General features: G+C 47.4%; 1 protein-coding gene across 6 annotated transcripts in view; it reads left to right on the top strand.

Annotated features, from left to right (window-relative positions):
* LOC140420560 (uncharacterized) overlaps positions 1-14834 on the top strand; it is a 15866-nt gene extending 1032 nt beyond the window's left edge. For 3 of the 6 annotated variants that reach the window (XM_072504557.1, XM_072504552.1, XM_072504553.1), the window contains exons 2-3: positions 317-537; positions 9203-14834. In XM_072504557.1, the coding sequence (XP_072360658.1) occupies positions 13939-14517 (579 nt within the window). In that variant the 5' untranslated portion in view covers positions 317-537; positions 9203-13938 and the 3' untranslated portion in view covers positions 14518-14834. Of the gene's footprint in view, positions 1-316; positions 538-5794; positions 6407-9202 lie in introns of those variants that run through there. The other 3 variants (XM_072504554.1, XM_072504555.1, XM_072504556.1) reach the window with 2 other exon arrangements.

The raw sequence follows: 14834 nt of genomic DNA, 5'->3' as shown, positions 1-14834 counted from the left end.
ATGATTATGTTCTGCCCAAAGTAGGTTCTTCCTCTCCTCACTCATGTGTCACGTAATTCAGTATTGTACATTGTATAAAATTTTCAGTCGGCATGGATTTGTTGATCAGTATGAATTAGCACATTGAGGAGAATTGGGAGAGTGTATACTAGGTACAGCAGATTGAGAACTGAATGGGGCGGGGTGAGTTTTTGGGATGGAGATGGTCAACTTTTGGGGAATGAAAGAAGAAAAGAGTTCTATAGGAAATTGAATTGTTTGTTCTGAATTTCTATCCTGTACTGTCAGTGATAACATTTGTAAACTCCTTTTGCAGGATAGAGGAAGCGATGATTTGCAGACACAAATCTCAACAAACGTCACATCAAGATCTTGCAGAACTGCTCAATTCTACAGGACATGAATGTCATCAGCAAAGGTCTGGCAGGGGACTGAGGTGTTTGAACTTTGCTGCAGTGTTCACGTTAAAAATACTTTTGTTTTTGCACTAGATTTGTAATGCCTTCTGTATCGATCCTGGAGCTGCCGCGTATTTTTGTAAGTTAAAGTTTGCATTTGTACTGGTGGGGGATGGAGGTGTGAATTTTCAATGTGGGGCCTTTCTTGTCTTTTTGTTTCTTTCGGATAATTGGGCTGGGAATGTTTTTTCTCTTGCATATGTGTATCCGAGCGGGATGGGGGGGTGGGAACAATAGGTGGGAAAATGTTTGGTGCCATGGGCTGGTGCTGCCAAGCTAGCTGGGCTGGCTGGCTCATGGAAGCGCAGTGGGATGTGGGTGAGCAGATGTTATGCTTGTTGAAGGGGGCTGTTTTTACTATGCTGTTACTGGGGGGAGGGGGGAATTGCTCTGCTGATGGGGGAGGGACTGTTGCTGGGGAACAAAAGGGAGGTCGCGGACGGAAGCTGCCTGGGGGTGGGCCTGCGGGTTCGCGGGGTGCAAGCTGGACACTGGCCTAAGAAAGGTGATGGCTGATCGGTGGGGGGGGAAGGGGGCGGAGGGAAGGGAAGCACCTCCACCAGTCTGATCACGTGGAACATTAGAGGGCTTAATGGGCCAGTTAAGAGGGCACACGTGATCACGCGAGGGGATTGAAGGCGGATGTGGCAATGTTACAGGAGACGCATCTTAGGGTAATCAATCAGACTAGACTAAGGAAGGGGTGAGACTCGCAGGTATTGCATTCGGGGCTGGACTCTAAGACTAGAGGGGTCGCGATTCTAATTAATAAGCGAGTGTCAATCGAGGTGGGAAGAATAGTTGTGGATATGGGAGGTCGGTACATCATGGTTAATGGGAAGCTGGAAGGACTGCCATTCCTGGGTACTCGTGAATGTCTACGCGCCAAACTAAGATGATGTGGAGTTTATAAGGAGGATGTTGGGAAGATCCCGGACCTGGACGCATGGACTGGTCATGGGGGTGGGGGGACTTCAACACAGTCATTGACCCAAGGCTAGACCGGTCGAGCTCAAGGACGGCAGGGTGCCAGCAATGGCAAAGGAGCTAGAGGGGTTTATGGAGCAGATGGGGAGAGTGATACAAAGATAGGTGGCGGGGCAGGTAGTATTGAGGAGGTCGGGAGACTGCAGAAAGATTTAGACAGTTTAGGAGAGTGGTCCAAGAAATGGCTGATGAAATTCAACGTGGGCAAGTGCGAGGTCTTGCACTTTGGAAAAAAGAGTAAAGGCATGGACTATTTTCTAAACGGTGACAAAATTCATAATGCTGAAGTGCAAAGGGACTTGGGAGTGCTAGTCCCAGGATTCTCTAAAGGTAAACTTGCAGGTTGAGTCCGCAATTAAGAAAGCAAATGCAATGTTGTCATTTATCTCAAGAGGCTTGGAATATAAAAGCAGGGATGTACTTCTGAAGCTTTATAAAGCATTAGTTAGGTCCCATTTAGAATACTGTGAGCAATTTTGGGCCCCACACCTCAGGAAAGACATACTGGCACTGGAGCGGGTCCAGCGGAGATTCACACGGATGATCCCAGGAATGGTAGGCCTAACATGCGATGAACGTCTGAGGATCCTGGGATTATATTCATTGGAGTTTAGGAGGTTGAGGGGAGATCTAATAGAAACTTACAAGATAATGAATGGCTTAGATAGGGTGGACGTAGGGATGTTGTTTCCAATAGCGGGGGAGACTAGGACCCGGGGGCACAGCCTTAGAATAAAAGGGAGTCACTTTAGAACAGAGATGAGGAGAAATTTCTTCAGCCAGAGAGTGGTGGGTCTATGGAATTCATTGCCACAGAGGGCGGTGGAGGCCGGGACATTGAGTGTCTTTAAGACAGAAGTTGATAAATTCTTGATTTCTCGAGGAATTAAGGGCTATGGAGAGAGAGCGGGGAAATGGAGTTGAAATCAGCCATGATTGAATGGTGGAGTGGACTCGATGGGCTGAATGGCCTTACTTCCGCTCCTATGTCTTATGGTCTTATGGACCCATGGAGGTTTGGGCGGCCGAGAGTGAAGGAGTTCTCTTTCTACACACACGTACATAAAGTGTACTCCCGGATCGACTTTTTCACCTTGAACCGGGTTTTACTAAGGGGGATAAAGGACACTAAGTACTCAGTGATCACGGTCTCGGATCATGCCCTGCACTGGCTGGACATACAGGTGAGCAAGGAGTGTGGCCAGCGTTCGCATTGGAGATTGAATGTTGGACTGTTAGCGGATGAGGAGGTGTGCGGGCGGGTGAGGACATGCATCCAGAACTATCTGGAAGTTAATGACACGGGGGAAGTCTCGGCAGCAATGGTCTGGGAGGCACTGAAGGCGGTGGTCAGAGGGGAGCTGATTTTGATATGGGCCCACAGGGAGAAGGTAGATAGAGCAGAGACGGATCGACTGATAGAGGAAATACTTTAGGTTGACAGGAGATTATGCAGAGACCCCAGAGGCAGGGCTTTTAAGGGAATGACGGAGGCTACAGGCAGAGTTTGGCTTGCTAGCTACAGGGAAGGCGGTGGAGCAGCTGAGGAAGGTGAGGGGGGCGATATATGAATATGGAGAGAAGGCCAGCAGAAAGCTTGCGCAGCAGCTCAGAAAGAGGGAGGCAGCCAGGGAGATTGGGAAAATGAAGAACAGAGACCAGAAGTTGGTCAGCAGGGGTTAATAAGGTATTTGAGGAGTTTTATAACACGCTATATGAGTCGGAACCCCCAGCCAGGCCGGAACGGATAAGGCAATTCTTAGGGGGACTGAGGCTCCCGAAGGTGGACGGGGGGGCTGATAGAAGGGCTGGGGGCCCAGATCGAGATTGAAGAAATATCAGAAGGGCTGAAGGCCATGCAGTCGGGTAAAGCCCCAGGACCAGACGGGTACCCGGTGGAGTTTTATAAAACGTTCTCTGGGATGCTGGGGTCGCTGCCGATGAGGACATTTAATGAGGCAAGGGAGAGAGGGGGGCTTCCCCCGACAATGTCACAGGCTACGATCTCACTGATCTTGAAGCGGGAGAAGGACCCGGAGCTGTACGGGTCCTACAGACCAATCTCCTTATTAAATATTGACTTCAAACTGTTAGCCAAAATTTTGTCCTCAAGGATCAAAGACTGCATTCCGGATGTGATTGGGGTGGACCAGACGGGATTTGTTAAGGACAGGCTGTTGGCAGCCAACCTTAGAAGACTGTTGAATGTGATCATGATGCCCCCAGAGGGAAGAAACGTAAAGGTAGTGGTCGCAATGGACGCAGAGAAGGCATTTGATCGGGTGGAATGGACCTATCTGTGGGAGGTGCTGTGGCGATTTGGGTTTGTACGGGGCTTCATCGGCTGGGTTAGGCTGCTGTATCAGGCGCCTGTGGGGAGTGTACAGACAAACAGGTTGACATTGGGCTATTTAAGGCTGCACCGGGGGACTAGGCAGAGATGCCCCCTCTCCACACTGCTGTTTGCGCTGGCCATAGAGCCGCTGGCAATTTGGCTGAGAGCCTCCAGGGGCTAGTTTGGGGAGGGGTGGAACACAGAGTCTTGCTATACGCAGATTAACTGCTCCTATATGTTTCTGACCCACGAGAGGGGATGGGAGAAATTATGAGGATTCTGAGGGAATTTGGCCGGTTTTCGGTTTATAAATTGAACATGGGGAAAAGTGAGATGTTTGCGATCCAGGCAAGGGGGCAGGAGAGGCGACTGGGGGAGTTGCCGTTTAGAGTGGTAGGGACAAGCGTTCAGTATCTAGGCATCCAGGTGGCACAGCAATGGGATCAGCTACATAAGCTAAATTTGACCCGACTGGTGGACCAAATGAAGGAAGACTTCCGAAGGTGGGACATGCTCCCGCTATCACTGGCTGGGAGGGTACAGACAGTGAAAATGACGGTCTTCCCGAGATTTGTTTTCAGTGTCTCCCCATCTTTATTCCACGGGACCTTTTAAAATGGGTAAACAAGGTGATCTCTGGCTTAGTATGGGCGGGCAAGACCCCACGAGTAGAAAAGGGGATGCTGGAGCGTAGCCGGGGGAAGGGTGAGTTGGCGCTGCCGAACCTTAACAATTACTACATGCGGCAAATATAGCCATGATTAGGATGTGGGTGGTGGTGGGTGGGGGGCCCGGATGAGCAGGTTCTTTGGGATAGAAGATTGGTGCAGAAGGTGTGCGGGAGGACCAGATAACCATGTCCATATGTTCTGGACATGCCCGAAGCTCAGGGGATTCTGGCAGGGGTTTGCGGATGTCATGTCCAAGGTGTTAAAAACAAGGGTGGCACCAAGTCCAGAGGTTTGCGATTTTCGGAGTGTCGGAGGATCCGGGAGTCCTGGAGGAGAAAGAGGGAGACATTCTGGCCTTTGCTTCCCTGGTAGCCCGGAGACGGATACTATTAGCTTAGAGGGACTCAAAGCCCCCGAAGTCAGAGACCTGGCTCACTGACATGGCTATCTTTCTCTGTCTGGAGAAAATCACGTTCGCCCTGAGAGGGTCAATGTCAGGGTACGTCCGGAGGCGGCAGCCGTTCGTCGATTTTGTTAGAGAAAATTAACCATCAGCAGAGAAGGGGGTGGGGGGGAGGCGGTTTAGCTCAGATTAGTGTGTAAGAAAGGTGGGACCTGTGAGGGAGGAAGACGGTCTTTGCACTATGTTTATATTTGTATGTACACTGTTTCTTCTGTTATTGTTACAAAATCACAAATACCTCAATAAAATGTTTTATATAAAAAGAGAGAGAAAGCGCTGGGCCAAGCTTTCCGGAGTCTGCACTCTTCCTGGAATCACTTCCTTTCCCTTCAGTTGCTGCAAGTGACCAATTGATTGAGAAAAGAAATGGAAAGGGGGAGAAAATAAAGTGTTTTACTCACAGATGTGGGCAGCATGGTAGCATTGTGGATAGCACAATTGCTTCACAGCTCCAGGGTCCCAGGTTCGATTCCCGGCCTGGGTCACTGTCTGTGCAGAGTCTGCACATTCTCCCCGTGTGTGCGTGGGTTTCCTCCGGGTGCTCCGGTTTCCTCCCACAGTCCAAAGATGTGGAGGTTAGGTGGATTGGCCATGCTAAATTGCCCTTAGTGTCAGGTGGGGTTACTGGGTTATGGGGATAGGGTGGAGGTGTGGACCTTGGGTAGGATGCTCTTTCCAGTACAGACTCAATGGGCCGAATGGCGTCCTTCTGCACTGCAAATTCTATGTTGGGGACTGGAGGAAGTTTCAGTCTGTGCGAAGCTCAGTAGCCATTCACACAAATCCCGCGCTCTGATTGGTTGACTCTCTCGGTTTCCCATTGGTCAAAACCCCAGCAGGAAGGTCAAGGAGGGTGGGTTGTCCACTGCACACGCGCACTTTCCCCTCTCCCTTGGACATGCGCAGTGCCGGGGCAGATCACCGAGCGGCTTCTCGCTTTGGCCGGAGCCGTCAGCCAGTTGCCTGGAAACCTTGTCTCGAGGAGGTGGAAAGACGGGTGGGGGCGAAGTTCCAGTGTCCGCGCGCCCAGCCTGAGCATTGGAACCCCGAGACTTCATCGCTGAGCAGTGTGATTTCTATTGGCTGATTCGGGCAGGGCTCCATTGTAACGTCATTATGACTCAGAGGGGTGTTCTCAGTACACACTGTCCCATTGGGAGCGCTGCACGGAGCTTCCTCCACTGTCTGTCCAACAGCTCCTCTGTCTCTGAGTGAAGATTGAGCTTCACACAGACTGAAACTTCCGCATGTTTCCATCATCTGGGAGTAAAACACTTTCTTTTCTCCCCTTTCCATTTCTTTTCTCATTCTGACCTTCAATTGGTCACTTGTTTAAATCCTCAGGCCCAGTTGAGATATTTCCCAGGCTGCTGTGAGAGGCACGGGAGGAGATTGCAGAGGCTCAGACAATAATTTTCAAATCTTCTCTGGCAAGCAGAGCTGCCAGAGGACTGGAGGACAGATAATGGGGTACCATTATTCACAAAGAGAAGTAAGGAAAAAACATGTAATTCCAGGCCAGTGACTCTAACTTAAGTGGTAGGGAAACTTTTGGAAACATTCTGAGGGATGGAATTAATATCCACTTGGGGAGGAAACGATTAATCAAGGATAGTCAGCATAATTTTGTCAAAGGGAGATCATGGGCGCGATTCGGCGGGTCGGAGAATCGCCGGGGGCTGGCGTGAATCTCGCCCCCGCCGTGTCCCGAATTCTCCGCCACCAGAGAATCGGCGGGGGCGGGAATCGCGTTGCGCCGGTCGGCGGGCTCCCCCCGGCGATTCTCCGGCCCGCGATGGCCCGAAGTCCCGCAGCTGTCAACACTCGCCAGCCAGCGTGGATTGAACCACCTACCTTACCGGCGGGGGCAGAAGGCGCGGGCAGGCTCCAGGGTCCTGGGGGGGGGGGCGAGGGGCGATCTGGCCTCGGGGGTGCCCCCACGGTGGCCTGGCCCGTGATCGGGGTCCACCGATCGGCGGGCGGGCCTGTGCCGTGGGGGCACTCTTTTTCTTCCGCCTTCGCCATGGTCTCCACTATGGCGGAGGCGGAAGAGACCTCCTCCACTGCGCATGCGCGGGGATGCCGTGAGCATCCGCTGACGCTCCTGCGCATGCGTTGCCCGGCGAAGTCCTTTCGGCGCCGGCTGGCGTGGTGCCAAAGGCTTTTCCTGCCAGCCGGCGTGGTGGAAATCTCTCCGGCACAGGCCTAGCCCCTCAAGGTGAGGGCTTGGCCCCTAAAGGTGCGGAGAATGGCGCGATGCCGGATTGGTTCCCGCCACTCCATTACGCCGGATTCCCCCGCCCCGCCGGGTGGGGGAGAGTTCCGGCCCATGTCTTACAACTTTGACCTGAATTCTTTGAGGAGGTGACTAGGTGTATAGATGAGGGTAGTGCAGTTGATGTAGTCTTCGTGGATTTCAATGAGGTTTTTGACAAGTCTCTCACGGGAGATTGGTCAAGATGGGACCCAGAGCAGTTGGCAATTTGGACCCAGAATTGACTGAGTGGCAGAGGGTGATGGTTGAAGGTTATTTTTGTGACTGGAAGCCCGTGTCCAGTGGTGTTCCACAGGGATCAGTGCTGGGCCTTTGCTGTTTGTAGTGTACATTAATGATTTGGATGTGAATGGAGGAGGTAAGATCAAGTAAGTTTGCAGATGACAGTCTGAAGTTCTTAGTTGGGGGATCATGATCGGCACAGGCTTGGAGGGCCAAAGGGCCTGTTCCTGTGCTGTACTTTTCTTTGTTCTGTGACACAAAAATTAGTTGTGTGATAAGTAGTGAGGTGGAAAGCCTTAGATTACAGGACCACATAGAAGAGCTGGTTAGATGGACAGAACAGTGGCAAACGGAATTTAACTTGAAAAGCGTGTGGTCATGCATTTTGGGAGGACTAACAAGACAAGGAAATATAATAAAATAATATTTTTTAGTGTCACAAGTAGGCTTACATTAACACAGCAATGAAGTTACTGTGAAAATCCCCCAGAAGACCACAGGACAGGCTGATCAGGTGGTTAAAAAGGGATATGGGATACTTGCTCTATTAGCTGAGGTATAGAATATAAGAGCAGGGAGGTTATGATGGAGCTGTATGAAACACTCGTTAGGCCTCATTTAGAGTACTGTGTGCAGTTATGATCGCCACACTCGAGGAACGATGTGATTGCACTAGAAAGGGTTCAGAGGAGACTCTCCAGGATGTTACCTGGGAGAAAAAAAGAGAGGCTGGTTAGGAGTTACTTTCCTGAGACCAGAAGAGGCTGAGGGGAGGTGTGATTGAGGTGTACAAATTTATGAAGGACTAGAGAAGGCCATTTTAGCCAGAGTCGATAAGAAGAATCCTTTCCCCTTACAGGTCAATAACCAGGGGGTGTAAATGTACGGTAAGGGCCAGAGGGTTTTGAGGGAAAACATTTTCACCAGAGGGTGGTGGGAATCTGAAACTCGCTCTCTGAAGGTGTGCGAGACGCGGGGACCCTCACAACAGTTAAGAAGCATTGAGATGAGCACTTGATTGGCCACAGCATACAAGGCTACGGACCAAGAGCTGGAAAGTGGGATTGGAATAGAGAGGTGCTTGATGGCTGGTGCAGAAATGATGGGCCGAAGGGCCTCTTTCTCTGCTGTAAACTCTCTGATTCTATGAGGACAGAGATGTGCTCCTACAGTGCAGACGGAGGCCATTCAGCCCATCGTGTCTGCACCAATCCTCCGAAAGAGCATCCCATCATATCCCCATAACCCCAGCTAACCTTTGTTGGACACTAAGGAGCAATTTATCACGGGCAATCCACCTAACCTGCACATCTGTGGATGTTGAGGTTCATCTGTCTCCACCTATAACTGGCTCCCTATTCAGCCCCACCGCTCCACGCTCACCACCCCCCAACAACAGTATAAATCTGACCCCATTTCCAGTTCTCTCTAACTTTGACAAAGAGTCATTGAGACTTGAAACGTTAGTTCCCTTTTCTGTCAGACTTGCTGAGGTTTTCTGTTTTGCTATATATTAAACACACATATCTGTCTGGCAGCCTCCATGAAGATTTTCATGTCTCGGTGTCCAGGACAGGAAACAGTGAGCATGGATCAGCCTGAATCAGCACCTTCAAGAGAATTGGGAGGATGAATATTAGATACAGCAGAGTAAGAATGGAGGGAGTGTGTGTGGGGAGGAGATTTTTGGGGACTGAGAGAAGAAAATACGTTCCATGGAAACTCAAATTGTCTGTTCTGAGTTTGTATCCTGTACTGACAGTGGTAACTTTTTGTAATCTCCTTTTACAGGATATCCGAAGATGAGGATTTACAGACAGAAATCTCAAACCCAAATTCACATCAAAATCTGACTGTGTCACTCAATTCATCGGGTGCTGAATATTATCGGTCTTTAAATCTAGGCGGACAAATGATTGTTTGTTCTGTTTACTTCAGAATGCTTTAACCATCAGTGTGAGTGGAAAAGCATCGAGACACACAAACACACCTGAGTGAGGCTGTCCAAGTGCACTGACTGGGGAAGGAGCTTTAATTGGTTACACAGCCTGAAAACACATTGCACCATTCACAGCGGGGAGAAACTGTCCTGTGTGAGCCTTCAACTGATTGTCTAGCCTTCAGAGACACCCGCACCATGGAGAAACGGTGGAAATGTGGGGACTGTGGGAAGGGATTTAGGTACCCATCTGCACTGGAAACTCATCGACGCATTCATGCTGGGACAAGGCCATTCAGCTGCTTAAAGTGTGGAAGAGAATTCAGTGATTCATCCAGCCTCAGGAGACATCAGCGAATTCACACAGGTGAGAAGCCATTCAGATGCTCTGTGTGTGGGAAGAGTTTCATTCAGTCATCCACCCTGCAGACACACCAGCGAGTTCACACCGGGGAGAAGCCGTTCACCTGTTCTGTGTGTGGGAAGGGATTCACTCACTTATTTGCACTGCAGAGACACCAGCGAGTTCACACCAGGGAGAGGCCTTTCACCTGCTCTGTGTGTGGAAAGGGATTCACTCAGTCGTCCAACTTGCTCAGACACAATGTCACTCACACCAATGAGAGACCCTTTAAATGCTCTGACTGTGGAAGGGGTTTCAAAAGCTCTCACGTACTGATGATCCACCAGCGCATTCACACTGAGGAGAGACCGTTCAGCTGCTCTCACTGTGCAAAGAGGTTTCGAACATCATCCACACTGCGGATACACCAGCGAGTTCACAAGTGATGATGGATGTTGGATTCTGCTGTTATTGCTGCTGTTAATCATATCCAGGACTGAACCATGTTCATTCTGACACTTGGTGAAATAGGAGGGTTGGAGGGTTTCTTGCTGCTGGACTGGCCGTTCTCACAACTTTGCTTCCAGTGGGCTGATGCTCTTTGAGCCTGGGAGAGCACATTTCCACTGAAATGATCGACAAAAGATGATGGACATTTATTTTATCCTGGATAGTAAATAGTGATTTTTTTCCCCCCACTACAGGTAGATCTAAAATAAACACAGAAAGAACTGGAAAAACACAGCAGGTCTGGCAGCATCTGTGGAAATTGAAACTGAGTTAATGAATCACATCCAATGTAACTCTACTTCAGAACTAGAGAGGGAGAAATGTGATGGTCTTGATGCTGGTGAGAAAGGGGCAGGGTCAAGTAGAACACAAGGGAAAGTCAGGGATTGGTTAGAGGGTGGGTGAGATTAAATGATAAAAGTTATCCTGGAACAAAAGGCAAAGGGAAGGGTAATGTGTGTTTTTTTATTTTAAAGTACCCAATTATTTATTTCCAATTTAGCATGGCCAATCCACCAAACCTGCACATCTTTTGGTTGTGGGGGTGAGACCCACGCAGACACGGGGAGAATGTGCAAACTCAACACGAGTAACCCGGGGATCGAACCCGGGTCTTAACACAAAGGGTCTTTCTGTGATTTGACCTGGCAGTCTCTAGCAGTTTACACAACTTGCAAAAATATGAACATTTTAAGTCTTATCTGATTAATTCCCAGTTAGTCAGCTTCTCTTAATCTCATGGTTAATATGATTCAGTCAATTACTCCCAATGATTTCTTATTAAAAACCCCTATCTGCCTCATCTATAGCTAACCCGAAAATCTGATTGTGGTGATCTCTATGTGTGCATGTACACAAGGGGTTAATGTGTCATCAGTAGCACCACATGACCACTAGAGGGCCGGACCAACAGGGGTATAAAAGGCAGCCACATTAGGGCTCTCTCTCTCTCTCTTGGGTGCACTGTGATCATAGCAACAGCAGACTAGTTTAGATGACCAGTGGAGTTACATACAGTTACCATAGTTAGATCTTGTTAACCTTATCACTAGTATCAAAGTTAAAGTAAAGAACTCATGTAAATATTGTTGTAGTCACTCAATAAACCTTTTGTTATTACTGGAAGAGTTCAAACCTTCTTCATTGGGATTCAGAATACCTCATCACTAAACAAGGATTGGGTAGCACATGTTACCTACCACACAGGGAACAAAACATGGTACCAGTCGAGTGGCTCAAACAGAACTAGTTAGATAAGGTTGACAAATCAAAATTTTCTTTACCTGTCTGTCTGGCCTCAACAAAAGTCGAGATGGATTTGCAGGTATAGCATTAGTTATTTTATTTGACTTGCAAGCCTGACTCAGTTCACAGCGGTACAAAACACATCCTGCTTTCTGTACCTCCGGAATCGAGTGAGTCTGTAGAACAAAGAAGTCTCTACTGATACATTCAAATGGCATCAAGTTTCACATACACGATTCCCATAGGTCATCCTATACCCCTCCTGACCTGGCCATACATCATAATTGGCTCACTTCCAATCCCTTCCTCTGGCCCCCTATTACCCAGCATCCTTTTCCCCTCCATAGCTGGACACACCTCCTCCTTGCTTTGCCATGCGTTCTGAAATCCTTTGTCTGTGAACTCACCAGAATAAGACTGGCCTATCTCTACATTACAGTAACTAATATCTCTAAAACAATTATTTTATATCACATTCGTCAAGGTTAGACAAAAAGAGAAGACTGTGAAAGACTTTGCAGCAAATGAATCCTCGACAACTAACTATGGGACTCATTGGACTTCTAGAGCAGCTGGAAACAACCGGTAATTTAAGTTATGACTGGAAAAGATTTGAACAGGTTTTCCAAATATTTATCGCAGCTAATGGTTTAAGCATGGTCTCTAGTGCAACGAAAATAGCACTACTACTCTCAATAGGAGGGCATGAAGCTAGAAAAATCTATAATTGCTTTAATTACTTAGAAGGTGAAGATGACACCAAAATAGAAGTAATACTCAAAAAATTTGATGAACACTGTAAGAGTCACTCTGGTGAGATGCGGGAAAGATTTAACAATTGTCATAAATTCCAGAGAAACGGAGGGCCCATCACTGATTTTATTACAAATCTCAAGTTAATACCACAAGGCTGTGATTATGCTGATTTCAGAAACACTATGATAATGCATCAATTAAGTTCTGGACTATCTGATAAAAATTTGAGGGAAGAACTATCACAAAATAAGCATCTAACTCTAGAAACTGCTATACAAAAATGCCTTGCTTATGAACAAAAACAAAATCAATACTGTCAGTCTTTACAAACACAGAGTCAGTGTCGAGAAAAGAAAATCGGAAAAAACGGCGCCAAAACTTACCACGAGGCAAGGCAGGATTGAAACAAAAGACTGTTCTGAGCGGCAGCCATCTTGTGAAAGGAGCCGCACATGCACAGTTGTGCAAAGAGAGCACAGTAAAGGAACCTCGAATTGCGCATGTGCGCTTGAGTCATACGCATGACTTCACAAGCGTCATGATGTCAGAGGACCAGGACCACGTCCATTTAAAAGGGAAATGCACGAAAATGACCAAAAAGAAATTTAAAGCTGCCAAACCCAATTTTCTTACCTCAAAAGACAGAACAATGCCCGAACTTACACCAGCAGTTGATAACTTTCACAACACCCTGGAACAAGCAGTCTGCACCACCCAAAGTGAAGAGCACAATGAAAAATCCGAAACCAAAGAAGATGATTTGTTCATTGAACATGAAGAGAACGATAACAACTCCGAACAAAAAGGGATGATTTGTCTATCGAACGATGCACACAATACTTCTCAGACATGGCTGAATTATTCGGAGATCCTGATTACAGCATCAGCAACACGGTTGAAAAGCTCGGTTGAAAAGCTCAACACGACTCTTCTCATGGTAGATGAATCCAATACCATGGTGCCATGGCAGATCGTCAATACATTGGATGACAGCAATACCCAAGACGAAGACGACGCCCCACAGAGAGCACAGAACGACTGCATTGAGAGAGCACAGATTGACTTTACAGCGAGAACACTGCACGACTCCACAGAGAGCGATGAAGGACTCCACAGAGAGAGCGATGAAAGACTCCACAGAGAGAGAGCGACGCAAGCCTCCACAGACAGCTCGGTGACAAACTCAAAAAATGGAAGCAAGCAAACACTCCATAGCGAACGCCATGCATAAACAAGACCATAAAATCTATCCAGCTTATTTGAGCCACGAGAAGAAGACTATGAAAGTCTACCCAGCTCATTTAACCAACAAGAAGACACTGAATATCTACCCACTGTATGTGAGATGAAGAAATCAAGAAATCACAATTCCCATACAGGATGTGCAGGATCACAGCGAGACAGACACATCTCAGTTCGTCTGCACTGAAGCACTCAATAATTAGAGGACGGCTACTCACGAGTCCAGAGAGACCACGTCAAATGAAATTGTGAAGATTTTGACTCCAAAAGAGGAGCACCAAGAGTCCAGAGAGACCACGTTAATAGAAATCTTGAAGATTTTGACTCCAGAAGAGGAGCACCAAGAAACCAAAGATGATTCAAATGAACCAGAAATAACTCCAGAAGAGGAGCACAAAGAGATCGCAGATAATTCAAGCGAACCAGAAATGACTTTAGAAGAGGAGTACCAAGGAAACAAAGAAGAGGAATCAAATCCACCACAAATGACTGATGTCACCAACATCAGATCATTCCCACAATTCTCAAGAAGAAACGCTCAATGTAACAGATGCCACAAAGGACACTGACACCAATAACTGTGACAATGACTCACGTCATCCACACGGAACACTCATCGAGCGCAACAGGAACAACCGCAAGAAGCACAGCGGAAACAAGAACAACGATAGCAACATCAAAAACTACAAGCACAAGAACAAAAACTACAAGAACAACAAACACAACAAGAAGCATAACAAAAAAAGAAACAACGAGCACAACGAGAAAAACAACAAGAACAGAAACAACAAGCATGACGAAAACAACAACAAGAACAACAACAATGAAACAATGACCTGTACAACATGGTACAACTCTGCACATGAAGGACAATGCCACAGCACACTGCAAAACAATGGCAAGAGCACAAACATGCCATGGCAACAAATCTCACGAATTCACATTTGCTCCACAACAAACAAGCAAACCAGCCTTCAAGAAAGTTGCCATACAGAATTAATACCACAAACACAAGAAAAAGTCCAGGTCAGACAACAAAGATGTAACACAGAATTGCTACCACAAGCATAGAAAGAAAAGCATAAATCAGACAACAAAGTGATTCGACCATTCAAATACCTCATTGATGACTTCTTGGTTACTTAAACATAGGAACACTGATGACATTCACAAAGAAATAACAACATTAACATCACAACTTCAACAACAGAAGATGAAAGCAACTTGACCGAACAAACTCAAAGTATGGATTCCCACCAATTTTTTTAAATTAAGACTGGACTCATAAATATTAATTGGCTTTGTGTAATCGTCAATATCATCACAACTTGTACATAAAGGAAAAAGATAATGTTGTGGAGGAGAATGCTGAGCTCCAGGTAAATAGA

The sequence above is a fragment of the Scyliorhinus torazame genome, chromosome 5 (genome assembly GCF_047496885.1).
Source record: "Scyliorhinus torazame isolate Kashiwa2021f chromosome 5, sScyTor2.1, whole genome shotgun sequence".
In the NCBI taxonomy this organism is placed as follows: Eukaryota; Metazoa; Chordata; class Chondrichthyes; order Carcharhiniformes; family Scyliorhinidae; genus Scyliorhinus; species Scyliorhinus torazame.
This window is presented reverse-complemented; position numbering and strand designations above follow the sequence as displayed.